Consider the following 26,698-nt stretch of genomic DNA (forward strand, 5'->3'; position numbering starts at 1 on the left):
AGAAGTCTGCTAATAAGAACAGGAAATGAACAAAATGAAAGTCATTAGCAGTGTTCTGTGGAAAGATGTTAATGTGCTGCAGCTATAAAAATATGTATTTCACAACACATGCGAAGAGGAAGAAAACCGGGGAACGGTATGAATGTTCCTTTTGTACTTCTTTGTTATACAAAACTTAATGTTGATTAAATGTACCTCGGTTTAGCTGCCCCTCCATCCACCTCATATGTTTAATACAATGTAATAGATATGATAAAACAATCTTGACGAATCCCACAGGAGTCAAGCGATGACATTGCAGTTCCTGCCGCTGTTCTAAGTTAGAATCACTGGCTTAGCTGGCGTTCCATTGTCCCTCCATTGGGGTTGGATTTGGCTTCTGAGTCCACAGGCTGTCTATTCGAATAGTACTTTTCGTCGTCTCGTCACCACGTGGTTTGTGGACTTCTGCTTTCGAACCTCCAGCTCGACAGCTTCGCCGTTGCCATGTTGGATGACGGCTGTTGCCACGTCGGTTCCGTTGTAGCCAACGAACATGGATGATCAAATCTGGAACGCTGAGGAGCGACGAAGAGACGGCGGACATGGGTCGGCGGACCCCGCCCGTCACAGTAGCCCCGCCCTAAAGAAGACCCCGCTTCAGCCTCCATTTGACCCTCATACCCATAATTTACTAAATGATCATCGTGCCGTCTTGAAGAAGAATTGAAGGCCGTAAACTCACGTTCACAGTATTTACTGAGGGAATAAATCAAGAGAGAAGAGTAATTTTCTCATCGATGGAAGAGAAACGTTGTATAATGCACAAGAGAAACGTGATTATGACAATGATTTGGATGAGACAGCAAAAGATCTTATTTTTGCTGCAGCCTAAATTAAAGAAATGTAGCACCGCAAAGACATAATTCAGTAAACAAGGATATGTTAGTTTTTGAATTGCCCTTTGTAGAATCTGCTAGTTTTAAGTGTTGGTTTGATGCACTTCCACGGTTTGATATTTGGTGAAAACAAATGTCACTTGAATGAATGCATAAGCACACCATTCTAGTCTTTATCGTCTAATCGTTTGATGAACGTTAGCGTGCTATTGCTCCATGGATTTATTCAATTAGCCAACTAGCCCGTGCTGCTGCATCGTGACTGATGAAAGGGAATGAAACCAGCGTTCCTTGGGGCTCGACCCCGCTTGCATCGGCGATATTCTCGGTTGGGTGGGCTCTCACTTCAATTGTGACGCTTGTTTCCATGACTGGCGTCAAAGAATGAACGGGGGGGGGGGGACGAGTTGTTTTCCAGGCCCAAAACCTCGGGCCTGCCAAAGGTTAAGGAAACACGGCGGGTTTAAAGAACACAGCCCCCGTGTGTTTGCCCTGAAACCGGACGTTCAAGTTTTACACCAATGCAACACTGCGCTTTGTTGGATGATGCTTTCAAACGAATGAATAAACCGAAGGTTAAGGAAACACGCGGGCGTAAAGGAGGAGCACCGGCTCCGCGGGTCCAGACCCTGTTCAGGCCGTCCTCAGCTCGCGGATCTCTGAGGAATCAGCGCGCCATTATTGCTAATGACAGCCTTGAACTCGCCGGAATGGGAGGGATGAAAGGCAGAGCAGAGGGTAGTGTGAGTGCACGCGGGGGGAGGAGTGGGGGAGACGGGGGGGAGGAGGTGGGGGGCACGGCCACGCGAAGGCAAAGCTTAACCTGACATTCCTGTGTAATTAAGACATCTCTCACATGGCACGTTTCTCTTGACCACCGGGGACCCTCTGGTTCAGGGGGTGGGGGGTGGGGGGGGTCGAAGCAGCCGAGGGCGGCCCGTCCACATCTGCCATCGCTGAGCTGGTGCGGCGCGGCCGTGGAGGCGGTGAGCCCGTAACACTCAGCAGGCATTGTTTTCCAGACACTGACATTTAAATTGTGATCCCACTTGCCCTTTAGGAGGGACCAACAACTGACAAAGAACCGAGGACGAGGCGTTCAGGGACCAGACATGTCACTTTTTACAGAGATGTGTTTTCTTCATTTTTTCCAGAAACAATCTTATTATCCGATTTGAACAAATTTCTAATTCAGTACAATTCGATTCAACTGCAATGATGCCATTTCTTTGAAGGAAATTCTGAAATTGGACCAATGTGTTTGTATTGAAAAGATATATTTATATTCAAATACATTTGGCATATTCTATAAAATAAAGGGGGTGGATGTGTGCTAAAAGAAATATCTTATTTACAAGAGAAAACTGGAGTCATCAAAAATCTTGAAGTGGTAAACAAATGATCCTACACAAATTTGAGATAAATTCAATACAAAAATGTTAAGCAAGATAATAGTCATACATGTGCATGATTTATTTTCTAGCTTCATTCTGCAAGGTTTGATTCCAATAGACTTGTTTGATGCCTCCAGTGGACGATCTTTACTGAGTGCATATTATGTTACAGAAAAAAAGGTAAATAAGGGTTTATTTATGTAGAAATTGGCCACTTTAATTAAAAAAATTATCGTTTTTTTTTTTTATTAACCACTTTTATCTGTGGTATTAGCTGAATTAATTTGTGTTCTATAACGGTCCCGATACGTATGATTTATCTTCCTGCCAGTTGACCACTGGAAACCGGCTCAGAGGACAGATGGTGTGGTTGTTTCACTTCTTGTTCTTGTGTTAACAATTATCACACAATAACATCTCACTTTGATGCTAACCAGGGTGGAAGCGGGGTCACGACCTCTTAAACGCCCGCACGCCCGCATCTCTCTCACACTCATGGATGCACCAGAGGTGAAAGGACACGTGCACGCGGGCAACGTGCACGCTCCACACTCCACACTTCCCTCCACAATTTAATCACACCGCCAATTTAAAATGTGCTGAAACTCGTTGATGTTCACCAACCTGAGCCCGTTTCTGTCATTGTTATAGGAAGCTAATAGACGAAGCATGACGATGATTTGAAAACATGCATCCGTTGCTTCAAATATTACTGGACTCCATCTAGTGGTGTAGACTTGCCGCTGCTTTTCTATGCATTGATATATATTTAATATTGATATAATTATATATTATAATTAATATATTAATATATATATTATATTTAAAATATACTAGCTATAGAATCTAGTGGAGTAAACTTGCCAGTGTTTCAAAATATATATATTGAAAAGAATGAATTATGTGTCCTCGAGTAAAAATGGTCTGACTACTTGGAGCCCTTCTATCGTTGATGGCGTTGACGCAGCGCGCGCGCGCGTCTTTGCGCCAGTGAACACACCACGCAGAGCGCGCGCGCGTCTTTGCGCCGCGGCGCAGCGGCCGTGAACACACCACGCAGAGCGCGCGCGCGTCTTTTCCACAGTTACTGTATTGCAAAAGTAAACAAGGCGGAGAGTCAAATCATCCAACAACAATATGCGCGCTCCTCCATATTTGACCAATTCTTCCATGTCAGTAAAAAAAAAAAAAAAGAAAAGACGTTGAGCCGCGAGCTCGACCAGAATCAGTCTACATACAGAAAAATATAGATTCGGGTCAGAAAGGACAGTAAATACTTACTAGTACTCCCTAGTAGTAGTACTGCGAGTAACAGCGAGGGAAGACGACGGGTCGCTGCCGTGGAACAGGGGAAGCTTCTTTTAATAGGTCGGACATAGAAAAATAAACCACAACAAAGCAGCACACGTGTATTGTACAAAACGAAAGCGTGAAGAGTCCCAGTGACACGCGGGGACGCGGACGCACGAGACACGAAACAAACGGGCCGATGGACGCGTGAACGCAGCTGCTCAAAAGTATAATATTCACAATGACGATACAAGTTGCAAATGTTTGGCGTGATAACATCATGACATTGGGTGAGCAAAGAATGGAGATAGAAATTTAAATAAAAATTGACGATGTAGATTTTAGCGTGTAAAATGTTCCCAAAAGACACGCACATCCCAAAGAAACCGAAAAGGGGTCAATTCACAAGTCGATGATATATTCAAAAACCGAACAAAGAAACTCTTTAAGAATTGTACAAGTATAAAAAGCTACAAACATTAATAAATTACATCACTGACACATAAACACGTCACAAGGTGCTAGTAAAATAATTCCGAAAACCCTTCAGGATACTAGAACTCCAACAAGAGGCTGGTGTGTGTTTTTTTTCTTTCTTTTTATATCATTTTCCTCCTCAAGGTTCCGTCTCTTGTTCAAACAGAATCACAATACAATTAGCTTTGTGTGTGTAAGGCCATAGGACAATAACATGTATTATTTCTTCGGTTGTTTTCCAGGCAACACCTTTTAAATCCAACAGGGAAAAGAAAGAAAAAAATTGAATCTCTGCTGTTAGAAAAAAAAATCCGGGCTTTACTGTTTATCCATGTATATATATATTTGTATTATATATTCATAATTAGCAAAACTGGTAAAAATGTAAAATCAAGCCTTATGGGGAAAGGATACAAAAAGTAGTAATTTAAAAGTCTTTGTACAAGCTACATTCTACATGGTGAATGGGTGGAGATGAGTGGAGCCCGTCGGTGCTGCCTGTGAAAACAAAGGAAGAGAGAAAGTATCCCCGTGTAAGTGCAGGCCTGACGTGGACGAGTCTTATCATCAGCCACAGGTCCCACGTGTAGCGTCCCCCATCGCACAGCGTCCTACGTCTGCTGCTCGCCGTTCGGCCTTGTGCTTCACAGTCCTTCCTCGGCGCCGTTGAATAAATACCGCCGCTGATAGTGCTCTGCAAACCCAAGTGTTAACGCCCAGAGACACAAGCCCAGGTGCCCGGCGACGCGCGCACCGGTTGAATGGAGGTTGTTTAGTTTTTTTTTATTCCCACGTGAACTCTGCTGATCTTCCGGGTCGGCGATGATAAGCTGCGTCCGTTCGGTGGGAGATAATGTGGAGAATCCCCCGAACGCGGCCGAGGGGAGCATGCGACTGAATACATGCAAGGGATACTTTCAAAAAATCTTGGAATGACTGCCATGTACTTCTACTTCATGTTTTAGCGACCCCTGAAAAACTGACAGCTGTAGTAAAATGAGACATGTTCTCTTAAAAAATATTTATAGTAGGCTCTGTACACTTTAATATCTGAAAGTTATAAAGTATAAGTAGAGGCAAAAAACCTATTCGAGGGATGTTCTTCTTAGAAATTGAAAACTGCGTGATTCTCTTGATGTGTTTGTTTCCTTCCCCCCTTTGCTCGGCTTTAATCGACGGGACGCTCAGGAATTCCCAGTCCGACAGCTACAGGAGGAGCTTTCCGTTCCGGTGGATCTTTAAAATCTTTCCAAGTCTCTGTTTGGCCGTGGCCATGCCTTTCTTTAGCCGCTTAGCTGCAGACAACGAGAACACAGTGTCAGTGCTTTGAATGGTAAAATCCCTATGAAGTAAATTAACACATAACACAAACTTGTGCTCAAACCCCCCCAGACACTAAATGATGTTCCCAATTAATCTGCATTCTCCATTAGGTTTTAAAGCAAAGATATTTGCACAAATGAGAATTCAAAGCAAAGCAGCACACAGTAAAAGGCTGTGGTTTGGGTTGTAACAGCTGTAACAGGTGTAATAGGTGTAATGTGTGTAATAGGTAATAGGTGTAACGGGTAATAGGTGTAATATATGCAATAGGTGTAATATGTGTAATGGGTGTAATAGGTAATATGTGTAATGGGTGTAATAGGTAATAGGTGTAATGGGTGTAATAGTTGTAATAGGTGTAATAGATGTAACAGGTGTAATATGTGTAATGGGTGTAATAGGTAATAGGTGTAATGGGTGTAATAGTTGTAATAGGTGTAATAGATGTAACAGGTGTAATAGGTGTAATGGGTGTAATAGGTAATAGGTGTAATGGGTGTAATAGGTGTAATGGGTGTAATAGGTAATATGTGTAATGGGTGTAATAGGTAATATGTGTAATAGATGTAACAGGTGTAATAGGTGTAATGGGTGTAATAGTTGTAATAGGTGTAATATGTGTAATGGGTGTAATAGGGTAATAGGTATTGGGTGTAACAGGTAATAGGTGTAATATATGTAATAGGTGTAATAGATGTAACAGGTGTAATAGGTGTAATATGTGTAATGGGTGTAATAGGGTAATAGGTATTGGGTGTAACAGGTAATAGGTGTAATATATGTAATAGGTGTAATAGATGTAACAGGTGTAATAGGTGTAATATGTGTAATGGGTGTAATAGGGTAATAGGTAATGGGTGTAACAGGTAATAGGTGTAATATATGTAATAGGTGTAATGGGTGTAATAGGTAATAGGTGTAACAGGTGTAATGGTGTAATAGGCAATAGGTGTAATAGGTAATAGGTGTAACAGGTGTAATAGATGTAATAGGTGTAATAGGTAATAGGTGTAATAGATGTAACAGGTGTAATGGGTGTAATAGGTGTAATGGGTGTAGTGGGTGTAATAGATAATAGGTGTAATAGAGGTAACAGGTGTAATAGGTAATAGGTGTAATAGGTGTAACAGGTGTAATAGTGTAACAGGTAATAGGTGTAATAGGTGTAATAGGTAATAGGTGTAACAGGTAATAGGTGTAATAGGTGTAATAGGTAATAGGTGTAACAGGTGTAATATATGTAATAGGTGTAATGGGTGTAATAGGTTATAGGTGTAATATGTGTAGTGGGAGTAATAGGTGTAATGGTATAATAGGTAATAGGTGTAATGGTATAATAGGTGTAATAGGTAATAGGTGTAATGGGTGTAATAGGTAATAAGTGTAATAGATGTAACAGGTGTAATGGGTGTAATAGGTGTAATGGGTGTAGTGGGTGTAATAGATAATAGGTGTAATAGGTGTAACAGGTGTAATAGATGGAACAGGTGTAACAGGTGTAATAGGTGGACCACGTGTAATAGGTGTAATGGGTGTAATAGGTGCAATAGGTGTAATAGGTGTAACAGGTGTAACGGGTATAATAGGTGTAACGGGTGTAATGGTTGTAATAGGTGTAATAGGTAATAGTTGTAATAGGTGTAATAGGTGTTACAGGTGTAATAGATGTAATAGATAATAGGTGTAAAAGGTGTAATAGGTGTAATAATAAAAGGATTCAGTGTATTGTGTTTATTATCATATATTAAACATAGCATAACTGAGGCTGAGGGAAAAGTCACCAGTTTAGCAGGTGTTTCGTCCCAAATCACATCCGTCACGGGCCTCGTTAGCGTTGCCGTCGCGGAGCAGACTCACCTTTAGCGTCCGCCGACGCCGCTCGCTCGCCCTTCGCCGCGCCGCCGCCGTTGTTGTTGTTGGTGCTCGTCGTGTTGGTGCTGTTGTTCGGAGAGGATATGGACGGCCGCCTCTGGCTGAGAAAAACCCCGGGCGCCATGGGCCGCGGCCCGCCCGGCGACTTGGCCGCTCCAGTGTTGAACTCGTGGTCCGTCAGGCTGCCGTCTCGGGAGTCGGCGTTGTGCTCCGGCGAGCTGCTGTCCTGAGAGGGCTCCTCAACCACCATTGGCTTCTTTTTGGTGCTTTTCTTCTTCTTCTTGGTTTTCTGCTGCTCCTCCTGAAGGACACAGACTTCATCGGTTGGCCGGCGCTCACAGGTGTGCCGACGGGAACTGAGTCTGTCACCACTTACCTGGTGGGAGAGCTTTGCTGCTGCTGCGGCCAGACCCGTTTCTATGGAGGCCACTCGCGCGCCGTCTCTCGCCGGCCGCTCCTGTCGGGGAACCGAGGGTCCAACGCGCGCTGCGGCGACATCCATGTGAAGCTTGAGAACACATTAACTCCCGAGTGTCAAACTTAGGTGGAAAATGCCGGTATTTACCTGTCGGGCTGTAGGGGGTGTCGTCATTGCTTTTCCGTTTTTTTGACCTGGATTTGAAAACGGGATTGTCGTCTTCGGACTCCAGCGAGGGGTAGACTAAGGAATCAAAGACACGGAACCGATTGAGAGGACGCGTATGGATGTCTGGCCAATTATTGCCAGATATGAAAAGCACAGAAAGTGACTCAGGCGCACTTATTTCTGCTTTCCGCTCATCTAAAAGGTTCCAGCGACAGCGTTCGCTACAGCTGTGAGACAGCTGTGGACCCCCCCCCCTCCACACAGCCCGAACTCCATCCACGGTTTATTATCAGATGATTGGATGATCAAGAAGAAAAGAGTGTGTGAGAAAAGCCTCACGCCGACACGAGATCTCTGCCTGGGAATGTAACAACTAATTAGACACCAATTAGAAGTTCAAAAAGCGTGTAAAATCGGCCTTAATGGCTCATTAACAAGCGCGCAGGACCCATTCCGCTGTTTGGACGGGGCTCACCAAACATTTCAAAGCGCCGGGGGGGGCCTGGGGGGTGGGGGGGGGGTATCACAAAGGGGCGGATTTGAACGAGTAGGCTAGAAAGAATGCTAGAAAAACCCAAACCCTACAACCCTCAAATCTGAGACTACAGGCCGTCGTGTTGACCCGTCGAGGTCGCTCTGCATCTCCTCCGATGCTGCCGAATCAGAATCAAGAGGGACGACTGGTCTGCTGCCGCTCACCGTAGTCGGAGTCCTTGAAGCACGCGTCCATGTGGTCCTGGTCGTCGTCGTAGTCCAGGCTCTCGATGCTGCTGCTCTTCCGGGGCTTCTTGGGCTGCCGCTTGGCGGGCCGCTTGCTGTTCCACGGCGGCTGCAAGCTGTCTGAAGACGACAGGTTGGCCATGGACAGCATGCCCTGAATGGCCTCCTGTGTGCTGGGAGATGCAGGTGGCTGACTGTAAGTACGTCAATAAAGAATACACAACAACACAGCCATTACACAGCGGTCGGCACGCCGGGAGGAGGTGTTAAGAGTGAGAAGAGGACTTTGAAGGCGCCAGTTTGTGGCGCAAAACTGACCCGATTAGAGTATCGTCTACTGAGAGCTACTTTAAAAGGCAGTGAAGGAAATATCTGCACAAACGTGCAAATCTATCAGCTGCTGAGCTGCAACAACGAGCAAAGTGACTGTCAAACACCGGTGCGAGGACTCCACGCGCTCCCCCTGCAAAGCCCCCTCAGCTGTTTGAGGAAGAAACTGATTTCAGCCCACGTTTCTGTCTTTCCCTTTACAGCTCGTTTGTAGCTTTCAGCGTGGTGGAAGTAGACCATCAATAGCCGAACGCAGCGGCGCGCAGCAGGCGGAGGGAGGAGCCTGGAGCGACAAACGCCTCTGATAGATTACAGCGTAACGAAACCGCCACTGCCGACAGAACCTGCGCAGATTGTTTCTTCCGTTGGAAGTTGATTTTGCAGCTCAAAGCAAAGCTTTTTCATCCAATCGTACTCGTCGTTGAGCGCAGCGTTTGTTTGCCATTGTGGACTCTAAGCGTAATTTGGCGAGAGGGGAAGGGAGGTTCCTGCGTGTGCTGGGATTGGTAACAGAGCGTCTTCAGGCGGAGGTCCGTCTACCTGTTGGCGCTGTAGTCGATCCCTCCCACTTGCTTGCTCGCCTGCAGCAGGTCGAGGATCCCGGCGGCGCTGCCGCCCTTTTTCTTGACCTTGGCGTTGCGAGTCTTGGCCTCGGGCTTGACCTCCGTGTCGATGTGCAGAGTCTCTTCGTCCGAGGAGTCCGCGCTCGGCTTTTTTCGGGACAGGGGACAACAGAGTGGACATGAGACACGCAGACATTTGCAGCCAACGCTCCCGGTTTGAATGGGATTTCTACTGATCGGATCTCCGTTTAGCGGATCTTCTCCTCAGATCTATCGATGTGTTATGCGCGTGGACTTTAGTTTTCAAGTGTAGGTTTTGACACAAGAGGGGAGAGCTTAGCGAAGGCTGAATGAGACCATTTTAGGAAATCAAAACGGGACAATTTCATGACCTGAAAACACTGAAAACGTTGAAGCCTCCACAAATAGGACCAGCCGCGGAGGAGGCCCGTCCATCACGAGGCCGCCGCGCTGTGATCGTCTCTATCAGGACAGTTTAAATGGCTTATCCTCTATCATCTATGTGCAGGAAGGTTGTCACTGGGTCGTCCTCCAGTTTGTCTCTGTTTAATCACCTTTAAACAACCAGTAAATGGACTTTACCACTGAAGCACCTCGACGCCACGTGTCACCGATTCACACTGATGACAAGACACCACCTGCCCACCGGGACCCTCACAGCGCCGGGGGCATTTTCGGATGTTGGCGAGTGTCTCGTGGTACGAACCTTGGTCACCGACGGCTGGAGCTTTGGTTTCTTGGCTGGCTGGATGGGTTCTTTGATGTCTGACAGAACTGGAAGAAAATAACATTCACCATCGAGCGAGAAGCTGAAACTTCAAATCGAAATGAGATCTGTTCATTAAGTAGAATGAAATGCCAACGAAAGAAAATGTATGTGAAGTGAAGTAAATGTGCGAAGCTGATCGGGGAATTCTGTCACTATTTCTAACACTACAAAGCTCTGGTTGCTCATTTATTCACCCAACCAGGCAAATGAACTCCAATTATTCAACACATTTTAAGCATTTTTACACACCCGAATGTACAGAAATGCTTGATGCGTACTAAAAAATAAAAGAATACGTCAAATATTCACTTGACATAAATCAAAACAGGAAATATCAGATCAAAAGAATGAATGATCTGTTAAATAACTGAATACCGACTCACGTTTCAGGCGCCAACACAGAAAAGCGTTTGACACTCACAGGACAGATCTCTCTTGACGGCGTTCTTTTTCCGCCTGATGGGGAACTCGTCAATCTTCAGCTCCCCCTCGTCGGAGACGTACTCGTACTCGTCTCTCACCGGCTTGGATTTGTCCTCTTTTAGGTTTTGTAATGATCCAAAAACACTCGAGTTGCTCTGAGGTTTCAGCGACTTGGAGCTGAAAAAAAAAAAGGAGAAACCGCGGACAATGAAACCCGCGCCGGCCCGCTGAATCGGCACTAATGGCGGCGGTGCTGACGGGCCTGTAATCGCTCTCCTCTGCAGAGAGCTTCGGTCGCAGCCGCTCCACACGTACCCGAGTGTTTTCTTGTGCGACATGGTGAAGCTGAATCGCTCTTTGTTGCCCGACAGCAGCGTTCTGTCGAATTTGCCCTCCTCCTCCATCTTCAGCAGGGAGTCGGGTTTACTGTTCTGTTAAAGGGGAAATCAACACAAACCCTTTTTTATGAGCCGTTCATTCAGATTTAGTTCTATTTTTAGCTTGATTAAGCCGTTTATTTTACCACTTCTCCTAAAATCTACCAAACATTACCGTTGAATAATTCCTCATTTCAATATCTGAGCTGTAATGTCGTCTTAATAATCAACTTGGAAGGTTTCATGGTGATATTGATACATTTTTCGCCAAAAAAGTGTCTCCCTTGAACTAAAATAATAAATTGAACTTCTCAAGTGCACAAACTAAGGTCATGTTAACGCCTGAATAACTAACAATAACAAACAAAAAAAAGCTGTACAACCAGTAACTTTCTAAACAGCTGCTGGTGAAACACAGCGTATGAAAAGCCATTTGATTGGAATGAAACATTTCTGTCAAACAAAGAAAACCTCAAAGCACGATATTCTTTTCTGCCACGTCTGACAGCGAGGAATGCAACGCCGCTGTGTGATTAACTGAAACCAAAGACTTTCATTTTCAAATAACGACTCCAAAGCCGACAGGTCATTTCATGCTGAGCGTTCTGTGCGGCCGGCGGCGACACGGGCCTTGGACGCCTTGAACGCACGCGGCGCAGAGGAGCTGTGAACCTTTAACGTAATTCAACGGGGGTCCCGGGCCGGCGGTGCGCCCCCCCCCCCGGGACACCTGGGGGACCCTCCAACAGGGGCCTCCAGCTCCACCTGTGAGTGCCTGAGGTGAAGGAGCAGTTGGCTGGACGCAGTTGAACTTTCCACAAAATCCCTGCAAACGTTTCCCGTTTTACAAAAATCCCACGAAAAGGCCTCTCCTCTTGGTTGGGCCGATGCAACAAGCCTCCATGTGGGCATGTGTAAATACTTAGGAGGGAAGGCAGAGGATATGGACGTGGCCTAATTCCATTAGGTAAACTCTGGGCCTGTGGATTCTTCTGGTGCAGCTCTTGATGAGCTGCAGGCCTCAAATGTGCGACTCGAGGGACGCATCATTATTTTTGCTGATTGCTTTGAAGTGAAGTGTGCAAATCACTTTTGGATGTTTCACCCTTTTTTTGGGGGGGGGGGGGTTCCGCTCGGCTCGCAACCTTCACCGCCGCTTGAGTCTTGAGTCTCCCATACCGAAAAGGTTTATTTGAACACGTGAAGGACTGCGATATTATTTATCTTAGCCTGTGACCAGCAGCCGGTCTCACCTTATACTTCCATTTGGCTTCAGTCTTGTTTTTATTCTGCTCTCTGATGTCAAACTTCTCCACGTTGTTGTGCTTCGACATCTCCCTCTCCGATACGCTCAGGACGTTCTTAACAGCCTGAGGAAAGACACAGAAAGACGCAGAAAGTTCACAGGACACAATCGTTCCACAACATCATTTTCCACTGACGCTGCCTTCCGCTCGCCTTCGTCTTCTTCGGCTGGTCCATTTTACTCAGGATGTCTTTCGCGTGGGACTCGAGTGCTGCGAAGCTGGAGGGTTTCGGAGGCGGCGACGGCTCTTTTGCTTTCTTTGCTTTCTTCTTGCCCCCTTCCTTGACCTTGGGCACCTTAGGGGGCTTCGGGGCCTTGGACATCTTCGGGGGTTTGGGGGCCCTGGGGGGTTTGGAGGCTTTCTTCCTGGCCTTCTCTCGGCCGGGCGAGGGCACGTGGGCCGGGGAGACGGGCTCCTCGGGCTCGGAGTGGGTGGACGGCGGCTCCTCCGCGGGGGCCTTGGCGCCGGGCTCACTCTTCACCGCTTTCGTTGCGTTCTAAAAATACGGCCGAGGGATCGTGAGTTTTAGTTTTTGTTATAAAATAAAACGTTCATCAAATGAAATATGATTATTCTGATTATACAAATTACTTATTTTACACCTAAACTCCTGCATGGACCAATATTAAGAAATGTCTTTTAGTTTTCCCGTTTCACCAGAATCACCGTGACTGACCACAGCGGACGGATGCCGGTATCGCAGCTGCGGCACTAATCACAGTATTGGTGGAAAGATTTCAACGGCTGTCTCCTCCCGACACGCCGGTTCCACCACATTGTTAAAAGCCACCAGGGGCCTTCGGGGAGCATACCTCTGACAGCCTGATCTCCTTGGCGAGATCCTTGATGAGCTGTGATGGTTTCATGTTCTCCGGAAGCTCGTCTTCATGTTCCAGGAGGGCCTGTCACCAGGAACACAAACACAACTGTCATTGCTTGTCACGGCGGCTTCGACGGACGACCGACACACAAAACACATCTCCACGTGTCCGGACCTGTTTTTTGGTCCAAGCTCTGAAGGCGCCGTTGATGATCTTGGCCCCGTGCACCAGGTACGGGGCAGGCTGCTTATTCGCTTTGTGCAGACCTGCAGAAGAAGAAACTCAATGTTACGGTTGGGTGAATCCTGACTTTTGAACTTCAACGGGGAAAAGACCGGTAAGCTATGAACATGAACATCAAGAGATTTACTCAAAATGGCACGAGGCGTCATGTGAAGGTGCTGGATTCTATCAACTGGATGAACGTGAATGGACAAACTGTCCCCCGAGCAGAGGGAGAGACGGAACTTAACACCCAAACAGATGAAATCCATGTAAAAGTTCTTCACAATCCAGCTCGCTCCCGCTCTGGATCGCTGAGCATCAGAGGCAAGAAACAAAAACGTATTTAAAGGAATAGAAAGTGTAACAGCCAATATACTATTACTTTAAAGTGTGCACCACGTGTTTTATCTCATCATTTTCTGTAAGTTCCAGACAACAAAATGCCAATGTCCGTTTTTTCTTGTTCGATGTGATTTATTGCAAGAACCGATTTCTACTTTCTAGCGTGTATCAGTTTCTGCACCTGCACCCATGATACCGAGCTTGTTAGCTTAGCACGTTGCACGGACTCTTTTTGTGGCACGCACATTACAAACAAGCCTGTTTTTTTTGCGATCCACATGAGCATCTGTATAAAAATGGAAGATTGTATAAATGATTTATGCCCCTTTCAAATCGCGCTGGCTACGGCTTCCTTCAATAGGCCCCGTTTATTAATTATTTCAGCGCTTGGCACCACTCCAGATACCAAAATCTAGCAAAAAACGCTTAATTTTAAAACTGTATAATAACACTCATGAATAGGATCGCATTGCTGAAATCATATGTATTGATGAGCAGACACCTTTACAAACATGAGGTACTTCATGTGCGCTTTTCTTTGAGTATTTTGAGTAGAGAATGGTTGATGTTGCACTGCACCACTGCTTCCATGACGAGCTGAACGTTAGCCGTCCTAAAGTCCCGTCATGACGATGTCATCACGTTACATCCCGTTTGGTCACCGGTCAAATTATGCAAATCGCTTTTGCAGCGAACTGGTTTCAGCCTGTTGGGTGACAAACTTCTTTTCTATTAAATGGTATTTATGTGATTCAATTTGTGATTTGTTAGGAACAAACATCCCTTCATCTGGATTAAATGACGTAGTCGGACTTCGTTTGCTGAGCTCGTTCCAGAGAGGATTCCAGAACACAACGCAACCGAAAACAGGAAATCCTTCATAACATCAAGGAGTCTTTTCTTTTATTGTGCTGAAAGAACTGACCTCGAAGTTAAAAGGCAATAGCGTTATTTTGTGGGTTAGCAATCTGGCTTTAACACACTCACACCCTCACACAGACACACACACACACACGCACAACACAGAAAAGAGTGGAAACATAAACAGCTCGGGCCGAGCCAGCTGAGGGTGGTTTAAGCTCAGGCTCGTAATGGAGCAATTGATTCTAGCTGGGCCAAACCGTTTGAAGCTAATCATCTGTGAACTCTGTGATTTCACCGATTAAATGACTGAAAAAATATGAAGAGCATCCAGCTCCTCATCTGTGCAGCAGACCGGCGGCCGTGCCGCTGACACGCTTTGGGCCTCCTCCGCTCTCGCTCGCTGCGCAGCGAGGACTTCCGCTTTACATTGAGACGCCGCAAGATCACGGCAAAGAAAGTGAGTTCAGAAGCGTCGCTATGAATACGCCCGGCGGACTGAGGGGTTTACCTTTGAATCGCTCGAGGTAGTGTCGTCCCACGTACCAGCACGCCGTCTCAAAGTTGGAGAAGGGGTTGAGAGTTCTGACCTTTAGCCGCCTCTCGATTTCATACGCTCTGAGGAGGAATGAAGCGGGACGTTTGGACTAAACATCCACGTGCATCACCGGCAGGTTTACTGCAACAAGCTATGCAGCTCACGAGGTATTTTCCAAAAGGGAGAGGGTTCGTAAACACATGAAAACAAAGTCCTAAACAGAGCAGCCAGTGGAAACTACTGTGTGAGATCAGCGGGGGACAAATACTTCAGGGCGTGCGAGGCTGTAAGACAGGTGGTCCAAACCTCATCTGCATCTCCACACTCAGGTTGTGGACAAAGTGTCCGGAGAACGCCAGGCAGTCGACGGGAGTCAGTATTGCGTTGATCCAACCTGAGGAGAAGATTAAGAAATAATTGAAGAATTAAGAAAATAAATGACGATTTTACACACTTACACTTTTGAAAATATCTTTTTTTTTTCTCGAGAGCCGAACTTGGCCTTGTTGTTGCACCACATGGGGACGAATGGTAATTAATCTAACAGTTTAATTAATCTAGAAAAATAAAATGTTCCATTTCCATTAGTTAAGTATTGAAAAAGACAAGTAATTTCATTTATTTAATCTGATTTCTCTCAAATCTTGTCATTTTAAAGTAAACAAATCCCCTTTTTGAACGATCTGTACTGTGTTTTATTCCCTGTTAAAAGTGGACTCCTTCAAATAATCGAGCAACAGCTTACGGCCGGACTTTTTGGGATCTCCGCTACAATTTCCAACCTTCCCCGACGCTGCAGTGACGGAGCAGCACCACCTACTGCCCACTGCGGGTGTTTCTCGGCACGGCGCTCTGACCTGACGGGATGAACAGCGTCTGGCCTTGCTTCAGGGTGCATTTGTAGCACTTGTCCACCTGGTCGGCGAAGAACATCTCGCTGTGATTGGACGAAGACCTCCAGCGCTCGTAGAGCGACAGGTTGGCGGAGGTCGGTTTGATGAGGAAGAAGATCTTTTCCCCCTGCGAACACAGACGCCGTCACGTTTTCTGGCCCCATCATCTCAACCTTCATCGTCAGCATCATTGTATGAGGTATGGAGTTGAATTAATTAGTAAAAAAGAATATGTTTACTTAATTTGTATATAAAAAGCTATTTTATTGTTCATTCTTTTACCGCAATTGTTAAACTTGTTGATGTCGGATACAGGGACAAAAATGAATTAAAAGGCATTCTGATTGGATAAAAACAGTCTCCTTTTTGTAATATTAAAAATATTATAAAATTATAAAATAAATTATAAATAAATTATAAAATAATTATAAAATAAATTTTTATTCTATATATATATATATATATTAAAAAAATATTAATGTCATGCATATAGTGGTGAGTTCTTTACGCTGGGACATTTTTTGAAAATCAAATTTAAAAATAAATCGCTTTGAGTGCAGTATCGCGTTATGTTGAATCGTAACCCCAGTATCGCAATACGCCACATTCTTCTCAACACACACACACACACACACACACACACAGGTGTTTCTGACTGACCTTCAGGACGTGGTACCAGACGGAGGCGCCGCCGCACTCGATGTGGAAGTCGGTGTAGCTGTCTTTGACACAGATGAGACAGTATTTGGTGACTTTGGGCTTTCCGAGGAGCGCGTCGTTGGGCCAGTAGTTTTCCGCCCAAGACAACCGCCGCACGATCTGCGGACTCTCCACTATGGAATTCATCCTGTCCAGGAAGAGCAGCAGAAAAGTAAATCGGTGCCGCTGGTTTTCCAGACGATCCCGCGACAAAACGGTCTCCCCGCCGAGGCGCCTACCTCGTGTCGGAGAACTCCAGGTTGATGACGTTTAACACCTTCTTCCTGTTTGTGCTGTAGTAATAGTCGACAAACTCCTTGAGCTTCATCTTGCAGTCCGTCTGCTTGGTGACGTCAACGACGTCCACGCCGACGTCGGGGCCTGAGACAACGACAGGAGGGACACGGAGGACACGGTGAACCCCTCGAGGACCTACAAACTAAAAGCTTTCTGTTAACCGCAAACCGGTGAACGAAATATATGTGTGGTGTTGATGTGTAACAAGTGACCTCATCACTGAGCCTCAGTGCACGGGAGGGAACTACAGGAGCGATGCGCCCCCTGCTGGCAAGCCAATTGTATTGTCTGTTCTTCGTCTCACACACAAAAACAAAGTATTAATAAAAAAATGAAAGATTAAAAGACATTCTTTCAACTTTTGCTCTTAACTCATGCGACTCATGCTCTTATTTTGAAAATAACTGACCATCTTCATGGATGATATTCCCAGAGATATTTATAGCACCAGTAGTGTATTCCCAGCATTAATGGTTATAAGGGAAGCAGCCGTAAAATAAACCAGTAAAATTGATAACCCATGAATACTGCGTGTAATACAGCAGATTGTAGTAGATGTAGAGCAGAACTTCTTAGTATTTGTAGTAGTCGTGCAGCAGCAGTGGTCACAGTATCATCGTCGCATTTTCCCGTTTCCAACGCTCCTGAACGCATCATGTGTGTCAAATGCTTGATTATGCGCTTAAATTATTGATCAATAATGTGTCTCATTTGAAATGTAAAAAACACTGTTTGCGAGAATCACATCCTGTTAAAAACATTTTGAGCTGAGAGGACAAGAGAGTCAATAAGTACAGGATGCAAATGGAAAATTGTTCAGGTGAAATAAAAATTCAAAGAAATACAATTTGTGAAAAGAGGAACTGGCACGTAGTAAGAACACTATCAGCGGCGGTATCCAAGCAGTGGACAGGTGCGTCCTTACCGACGTAGTTCTCCACGTCGCTGATGTAGAAGGTGGGGGCGGGCATGGACATGCCCAGGCCGTCCTTCTTCTGGACCAGGATGGGCTCGTTGAAGCCCCCCTCCTCCAGGTAGTCCACGGTCAGCTGACCGCCGCTCAGCTTCACCACCACGTCGTCAGCGCTGGAGGCCGCACGCAGGGAGGGACAAATGCCGTCAGGTTGTGTGATGTCAACGTGCCAGGCTACCGACGGCTAACAGGCAGCGCCCCCTAGTGGGAATACCACATGGACGTGCGGCGCTGACAGTTGTCCTCGGGGGGGGGGTCCTGAGATGGGTTTACCTGGGGAAGGTCCTGCTGCGCAGCTCCTTTATGAACACCTGACTGCCGTTCAGGACGGCTTTGATGTCGGTGCTCTGCCCCGTGTCGTGTTTGCTCCAGTTCTTTTTCTTTTTCACTGAGCAGCAGAAAACAAAACATCAAACTAAAGTCTCTCAAACTCACACAGATGAAAAGTTCGGGTCACGTCACGTGACAGGAAGTTGCGGAGACTTTGACTCACGTGTGGATTTGCCTTGGGTCTTCTCGCAGTTTGGACAGTGATATATGTCAATATCCGGAGCGTCATCTTCATCCACCTCTACGCAGCTGAAACCAGAGGAAAAGACGCTCTTTAATGTCGAGGAATGTGAGCTCAGAGGAGCCGGGGGGGGTGGGGGTGCTTGGCCTCTCATCACTTCAGGATCACTTCCTGCATTTGTTTGAAATGGGCGTAAGAATTTTCGAGTTATTGACCTTTGACCTAAAACGTCTGAATTACTTGATCCTTAAATGAAAGTGGATGTTAGCGCAAAATATGAAGAGGCTCCTTCAAATTTAAGCCTCGAGAAGCGGCGAGGTTGCTCCGCACTTGACCTTTGACCTCTAAAATCAGCCCAGGTGGGGTTTTGTGCCGGCTTTTTATTGAGATATCACTCTAAGGCTGCAGACGGACGATACGTAACGGATGTTGCGGATAATGTGAGGAGGGATAATTCCAAACCAAACGTGGCATAAAGATCAGTTCAGTCTCACCGCTTTTGTTTCAGTGATCCCCGCTGTGAACAACCACTGTTTTATGCTCAATTCATCTCGTGAAACGACTCATTGTTTCAGCTCTATTTGAATGTGCATAAGTAGCCAGTCAGAACGTTCCAAAACATCTAACTTTGGCTCTACTGAACAGCCACACAGCTTCTGCACAGAACGGGGGTTTGTCCTGCAGTGACAGCAGGGTTTGAAAACCTAAAACACACATTGGCCTTGAGCAACTTCAAAGGAGACGCGTCATCCCCTCTTCTGGTTTCCACTGGAACATGTTTTCATGCTTCGATGTAAATAAAGTGATTGGCTGGCGTGTTCTGCGCCTCTGCACTCTGGTTTACATTCAGTGTGCTGCATTATTCTCTCAAAAAGACGAGACTGCACCGACAACATGAATCCAGGAAGGGATCTGTAGGTGCAACCAAGAAAAAGCCCTAAACGAGGACGAGGAGGGACTGTAATTACCTGTTGCCTCATAATCATTGACTGCTTTATGGCCTTTTTTGTGTAAATGATGTTATGAAAAGCAGAGTAGTTATACCTCGCACTCGACAAACGGCCGAACGCACCAAATGCAAAAGTTGACATTCCTCCACTTTGGCGACAGAAAGGTGTGATGCTGCTTATGAGGCTTATCAGCGTTGAGATGATTGGAGCAGTTGGAGCATCTCGCTGCTGATTGACTTTTGCAAGACAGCGTCTGGCAATTTATCCGCTTCGTTCAATTTGCTCTTTCGCGTCCTGCGTTGAAAATTTGACATTACAATTGAGGGTATTTATTTCATTTTTAGTCTCTTATTATTTTCTTATTAGTTTTTTGTCAAAATAGCTCAAAAGAGATTTTTTTTTAAAGTGAATATTTGCTGATATATTGTTTGATCCATCCTCTTTGTTTACCTTTGGTTACGTCTCTGTGCGTTCACTGGTTACCCTGTTTTTAACGTCACGTTGCAATGACTTCTGGGTAATTCCCTTAAGCAAAGTCTGCATCTCATGCTGACTTACAGAAAGGGGTCACGAAGGACTGGAAATCTCTGCCAGAGAGCCTCAAATAATGGAACAGAAGCATTGCTTTGAAATGGATCATGGCCTACGGTCCTGGTGTACAGTACAGCAAAGGTCAAAGGTGACGGGGGAGGACAGCGTCTCATCCCACAGACTGCTGCACACCGCGGACGCAGAAGCATTTCTATGTTCCAACCAGTTTGCTCTTCTTCTTCTTTCATGTAATATTGTTTGACAGGTTGCATTAGTAACAATTGACAACGCCATTGATTTCTCATGAAGCCTTTTTGTAAAAGTTATTTTTGTGTTTTGTTCTAATTGAATGCTGTAGGAGAGATCGATCAACTTTGAAATCAAATGACGACGGAGGACGCATCGCTCCGCCCCAAGCGGCAGCTTTTGCACGAGCAAATTCCTCCCTTCTGGAGCCGCTACTCTCAAACTCGAGTGATCCGCGGGTTTCCCACCAGAAAAGCCCCCCCCCTCGTCCCCTCGCTCGCCTACTGTGGCCAGATAGAGGAGTGGGCGGGTAGCCGGGGAAAATGCCCGTTCACGATCCTTGTTCCTTGTTCTACAATTCAAACTAAATGTGAGACGTACACAGAAGCTCTTTGCCTGACCGCTGGTTTGTGCTGTGAAAGAGAATATGTTTAGCGAGGCGCCTTCACGACAAGCTGCATGTGCTCGTGCACGTTTTTTATTCCCATGTAAGTAGTCAGCAAGGCTTTCAGTAACACTGAGGTCTACACCAACATCTCCCCCTGAGTACAGTGACGCTGCTCCGCTCGACCAGACGCACGTCATAAGATCCGGTTACCTCGGCTTCAACCTCCGCGTTGGTCTCGGGATGAATTCCACCAGGCCAGGTATTATTTTTTAAAATTTTGGGGCAATTTCTGAATGACGTCTGAGCCCGTTACCTCACTTCTGAGCGTTACTCCGACCGTCATCCCTCTTCCGGCGAGGTGCCAGAGAAACGACTCCTCCTCTGCAGATACTGATGAAATGTCCTATCGTATGTTTCTGCCCTCCTACATAATGTATCAATGTTATGCGCTTGCAAACATCTACACGTGTGGCGATTTCCATACACAGTGCAGTAAAGAGCGGTCTGCCATGCTATTTAAAGGTGTACCTTCATGCATTAATCCTATTCAGTACCGTTTATGACCTTCTGCAGAGCATTCAAACGCGGGGGCAATACACACCGATCACGATGACATCATCGGGTGATCCCCGTTTGGGTTTTCATTCTGTGTATTTTGAACGCAGAGTGTGCAACAAGCTCAGGCGAATGGAATGGGAAGGATTTTGATGTCTATCAGGTGGGAGGAGGATGGAAAAAAAACAAGCACAGGAAGTGTAGGTTTCAGTTGTACTGGTCCATACAAATCTTGACCTCTGCTGCTTGGAACTTAGTCCTTCTCGCCGCTCTCGCTCTCAAAGTGCAACATTAAGATTAAAAAAGAGACGCCCTTTAAAAAATATTAACTGCCATATCAGCTACTGAGTAAGTGATAAAGGGCCGGCTGCCTGTCATACTTCATACTTCATAACCAGTCAATTACTCCTCCTCCTCTGCTGAGCCATTGCCGCTTTGTACCATAAAAATTAGAGGTGGGGGAAAAAACGATTTTTCGACTCTCTAGAACGATTCGGTCTCGATTCAGAAAAGTTAATAATCGGAATTAAAAAAAAAAAAAAAAGTCTGTCTCGCGCAAGATATTTGCTTGAGCGTGAACTTCCTCGCTCGCGAGGTTAGTCTCCAAGGGGTTTTCTACGCGCTCACTGTTTTTCTTTCTGACAGTAAGGGGGCGGAGCCAGTCACCACGGTCTCTACAGCTGATTACATACATACAATACATACACAAATACATAAATGTCGTGAGCATAACCGATTAAATTCCGTTTAGCTGCATTGTATTGATGCGGCAAGAGAAGTCCAGTCCGTCTCAAAATACGTCAGATATCTGAAAACTCCTGATAGAAAAGTAAAATAAGCAGCCTGATGCCACTGAGCCGTAACCATTAACGCTGCACACTGAATATCAGCCAGAAGAGAAACACTGTGCAGTCAGTGTGGTGAAAGCTCAGATCTAATCCACTGACAGTCAGGCTTTGTGGACTTCCAAGTCAAGTCAGGACAAATTCATAAGTGCTTTTGACAAACAGGAACGGATAGGAAAGAAACATTGTAGTTGCCTATTTTATTGTGTATCTTCAGTGTCTCTTAATCTCCAAAATGGTCCATACAGGTGAGTCACAGAGCTGCAACGATGGGTTACAGGCTACTGCGCCTACATAGTGACTGATGCCATCGCAGCCGAATCTTAGTTTCAACGATTTAATTCTAGAAACAACATAGGAATTTATTTGATTTTTGAAAATATTCTTGCAGTAGGTAACTTTTCGATGAATTGGGGACAACAACTTTAATATATTAGAGGCGTATGTTATCATTGATCAATCAGACAGAACGACGTTTCAGAAAATCTCCAAAATATGTTCGTCATAAATGTTTTTTTTTTCCAAATGCAGAGCATGATGACACGGAGCTCCCCGTGGTGACAGACAGATGTACCTGTGTTAACCTGCAGCACTTCACAGCATTAATAATCAACCTTCTATAATAACATTGCTTGTTAAAAGGGTCGCTAATAGTAACAATCACATTAAATTCAATGTGGGATACGGTGACCTCGTCAGGTGCAAATATGAACACAGGGATAAAAGAACATAAAACATGTTCTGTCATTAAATAACTGTAACCAATGTATTTTTTTTTTTGTTCCTTCAAAATAAAAGTTTGCAATGTCAAAATCAGGGGGGACTTATGTTACAAACCAGTTGTAAAACAATCTGTACCTGCTGCCTCGTCCTGTCACTGCTTTTGAAAACTAAAAATGAGCAGAACCTTAACTGATAAAACAAGTCTACTGGCAGAGCAGAGAGGAAGGAAAAGCAGCACAATTAAGAAACGATGGGAAATCAAATGTGTTCGGCCCGAAGAGTCAACAGGACACACGCTGAGTTACCAGCAGGCGCATTCGATCCCAGAAGTTGAAAACACGACGGCAACCAGCAGTTCACTCACAACAGAGTAAAAAAAAAAGAGTCTTTGCGGTTTGAAGGCGCAGTTCGGGTTTGAAGCAGTTCCTGATCAATAGCAGATGGACATAAGAACTTGCAAAGAAGCATGTGGAAAGAACCCCTCCTGGATGCTGTTGTGACTCAAACATGGTGGAAACCCAAGATGACGCCTGAACAACACGACGGCTCACAACTTGTGGGAAAGTCTCTTGTTTCCTCGGCCTGTGCGCCCCCCCCCCCTGCTGCTGCGCCTCTTTGTGGAGCTCAACACACTCCAGTCCAGTAAAAAGAAAACCGACGCCAGTCTTCTTCCTCCACCCTATGAGAGCAAACGGGCTTGTTCCTAAAAATGTTCCTTTTAACTGGTGCGCGCTCACACGTGCTGTTACGTCTCGTCATACTTCCACATCAAACAGACCCACTCAGTGTTTTCTATCAGTTGACAATGTTGTTAGCAGTTATCAGCTCCTCCTGCCACGTGCACACGCGCACATCAGATAAAAAGAAAAGTATCTCCATCACATCCTCCTTCAAAGGACATTATATGACATTATATGATGTGGGTACACAGAATGTTTTTTTTTTTTCATTACCATCATTTGTAATGCGAGTTCAATTACGGAGTCCGTCTGTTATCTTTAACCTTCTATTACCAAAGTATCGCATGAGACACACACGGCCATTCCCACCCACGGGAAATGAACCTATTCATTCGTTTAATTAAATCTTCATCTATTAACCAATTAACCTGAAATGCATATCATTGGAATGTGTGGGGGGGGGGGCGAAGAACCTGGAGGGACCCGCGACAGGAGAAGAGGATGCAAACTGCACACTGAGGGATACAGGAGGTGTGTGTGAGTGTGTGTGTGTGTGTGTGTGTGTGTGTGTGTGTGTGTGTGTGTGTGTGTGAAGGGGGTACAGGAGGTGTGTGTGTGTGGAGGGGCTACAGGAGGTGTGTGTGTGAGTGTGTGTGTGTGTGTGTGTGGAGGGGGGTACAGGAGGTGTGTGTGTTGGGGGGGGGGTACAGGAGGTGTGTGTGTTGGGGGGGGGTACAGGAGGTGTGTGTGTTGGGGGGGGGGTACAGGAGGTGTGTGTGTTGGGGGGGGGTACAGGAGGTGTGTGTGTTGGGGGGGGGTACAGGAGGTGTGTGTGTTGGGGGGGTACAGGAGGTGTGTGTGTGTTGGGGGGGGGGGTACAGGAGGTGTGTGTGTGTTGGGGGGGGGGGGGTACAGCCTGGGAATCGAACACTCTGCCCCTCTTTCTGTGAGGCAGCAGCCACCACAGCAACCCGCGTTACCCCGTAACAGATGAGACTTGATGATCGGATTATATAACACGCTGACCACACGTTACTGCATTTCATCACCTTCCAGGTGAAGTGATGGAATGTCCCGCTGCACGTCGGGGAACAACATAGTGAGCAGCGTTGCGGTCGAGACGCAAAGGCGGCTGGACGGCTTGTGCGGACTGCGTGTCGCCCCGCGGCGATCCGTACTGTACCGACGCGACGGCCGACCTGCAGGCCGCCGAAGGGTTAACGTTCCGGCGCGTAAATACTGCTCGCTGCAGCCTCTGAAGGGCTCGTTCACCGAACGACAAAAAACAACCACGTTTAACAAAATGACCCCCGTACACACGCGCACACACACACACAAACCTCCGAGTAAAAAAACAGACTAGTCGATTGCGGGCAAACAGCGTGAGACGCGAGAGAAACACAAAGAGCGAGCGGGGAGACGGAGCGCGTGACGCCGCGCAGCCGAGCCGAAGCAGCTCGAGCCTCGGCGGGGAAAGTGACGAGCGGCCGCTTGCAGACAGACCCCCCCACCCCCACCACACCCCCCCCCCCCCCCGGTCCAATAGCACAAACAGCCGCCCGCTGAAGCACAAAAGCATGGCGGCGTGTTAATTTCTGTGTACGCGGGCTCCGGAAAGGGGCATCCGGCGCGGGCTATTGTCAGCCATGGCTGCAGCCCGGCAGGGAGGCTGGGACGGCGGGCTGAGCTCAGATTCGAGTCGTGATTTCTGCCCCGCGCTCGCGTGCACATACCGCTCGGAAAGCGGTTGGAACGGGACGTTTTTACACATAAACACACGGGAAATGTTGCCCCCCCCCAAGAGCGGCTGTGGAGGCAGTAAAACGGGAGAAGAACGAGCGGCGAGTCCGCCGCGGCTTCTTCCCCCCCCCCCCCCACTCCCCGCGCTGCCCGCCCGCTGCAGCGGGAGCGGGTTAGTTCGGCGGCGGACGCGGGGACGTTAGACCCCCGCCAAGTGCGACTCGTTCACCCGCACCGCGCCGACGGCTCCCGGTAAACCACCGGAACTTTTTTTTTTTTTTTTTTTTTTTTTTAAAAGGGAGAATATGTTTTGTGTTATTCGCGAAAAATGTGTCACAACCCCGGCTCGTCCGCGCTCAAACTCCGCCTTCTTCTCCTTCTTCTCCGCGCGGCCTCTCCTCAGATGCAGCCGGGCGACCGAGAGCCACAAAGCTGTCAAACGCGCCGAGACTTCGCCATTTTTGTTTGTTTAAAACAATCGCGGAGCGCCGCGCACACGACAACGAAACGCGGCGGCGGCGGCGGCGGGGGCGCACGCCGCGGCGGCGGGCGGCCCGGGCTTACCTGCCGTGGAACCAGTCCTTGCAGGCGTCGCACTCGATCATGAACTGGTTCACGTCGTACGGTAATCTGCAGATGCAATACACTGGTACAGTCGCCATGTTCAATTCGCTACTACGTCGGGATGGACTGGGGGGGCTGCGGGAGGAACGGCGTCCTGCAAACAATATCATCCAATATGATCTTCCCCGAGAAGAAAAAACGCCAGGGGCAGAGCCGCCGGACACATGCAGCCTACGCGCACGTCTCCATCACGCCACGGCCGGCTGCTGGCGACGACTGAGGCGGCTGCGTTCAGCGCGCTTTGCTCCGATGCATTATTATTATTATTATTATGGTTACGGTTATTGCCGCTACGCACATGCCCCCTGGTGACCGCGCCGAGGCGGTCCCGGTAATGAGCCCGGAGAAGATGCAGCCTCGACGTCAGTTGCGAAATAAATAAATAATAATAAACTTTTTTTTTTTTTTTTTTTTTTTGAAATGTGAAAGTTACGTCAGGGAGCAGGTTTGAATTTACGGAGCTCAGGTGAATGAATGCTCGGATCAATAAACACTGCGGGGGGGGGGGGTCTTGTTCTTCACAACACCTCCATGGAGGAAATACCAAGAAAGAGATTTCCTATTACGTAATTGAGTTCATATGTAATCCAATTAAATAGCGATATTTGAATAGTGCGATAATAATGCTATTAAATATATTTTTTAATAGATATGTAATATATATGTTACATACGTGTCATCTATTATATATATATATATAAAAATAAAAAATATGTATACATAAAAATATATATAAACATATAGAGAGAGAGCGAGAGAGAGAAAAAGAGCAATGTTACATACATATAAATAAATACATTATATTATTACCATAATACAGACATGGGGCAGCCGGGACTCGAACGACCAACCTTGCGATAATATATCGCCCCCGATATATATATATATATTATCGCAAGGTATATATATATATATATATATATACC

At 46.4% G+C, this 26,698-nt stretch overlaps 1 protein-coding gene across 4 annotated transcripts; it reads right to left on the minus strand.

Moving 5' to 3' along the window:
* Nucleotides 1–3,616: 3,616 nt before the first annotated feature.
* phf2 (PHD finger protein 2) lies at nucleotides 3,617–26,260 on the minus strand. Of its 4 annotated transcripts, none has more exons than XM_078092246.1 (22): nucleotides 25,713–26,260; nucleotides 18,473–18,558; nucleotides 18,253–18,367; nucleotides 17,932–18,092; nucleotides 16,949–17,090; nucleotides 16,671–16,857; nucleotides 15,975–16,137; nucleotides 15,424–15,511; nucleotides 15,091–15,197; nucleotides 13,326–13,417; nucleotides 13,143–13,232; nucleotides 12,482–12,826; nucleotides 12,277–12,393; nucleotides 10,962–11,077; nucleotides 10,645–10,823; nucleotides 10,161–10,228; nucleotides 9,411–9,580; nucleotides 8,520–8,713; nucleotides 7,800–7,895; nucleotides 7,611–7,720; nucleotides 7,220–7,535; nucleotides 3,617–5,334 (listed from the first exon to the last, which is right to left on the minus strand). In XM_078092246.1, exons 1-22 carry the CDS (start codon nucleotides 25,880–25,882, stop codon nucleotides 5,246–5,248), a joined length of 3,201 nt encoding a protein of 1,066 aa, XP_077948372.1. In that variant the 5' UTR covers nucleotides 25,883–26,260; the 3' UTR covers nucleotides 3,617–5,245. The 4 variants fall into 4 exon arrangements, with proteins under 4 accessions (XP_077948372.1, XP_077948371.1, XP_077948373.1 ...); XM_078092245.1 differs by having other exon boundaries at nucleotides 8,520–8,734; XM_078092247.1 differs by having other exon boundaries at nucleotides 17,219–18,092; nucleotides 25,713–25,830.
* Nucleotides 26,261–26,698: the final 438 nt, after the last annotated feature.

Source organism: Gasterosteus aculeatus, chromosome 17 (assembly GCF_964276395.1).
Source record: "Gasterosteus aculeatus chromosome 17, fGasAcu3.hap1.1, whole genome shotgun sequence".
Classification (NCBI taxonomy): Eukaryota; Metazoa; Chordata; class Actinopteri; order Perciformes; family Gasterosteidae; genus Gasterosteus; species Gasterosteus aculeatus.

Bases quoted from the DNA above. Each gene is read 5' to 3' on its own strand.
- phf2 (XM_078092245.1), bottom strand. From the start codon at position 25,882: ATGATATTGTTTGCAGGACGCCGTTCCTCCCGCAGCCCCCCCAGTCCA. The intron at 12,394-12,481 runs GCGAGCGGAAGG...GTCTTTCCTCAG, and splicing joins ACCAGCCGAAGAAGACGAAG to GCTGTTAAGAACGTCCTGAG. The intron at 11,078-12,276 runs GTGAGACCGGCT...CCCCTTTAACAG, and splicing joins AAGCCAAATGGAAGTATAAG to AACAGTAAACCCGACTCCCT.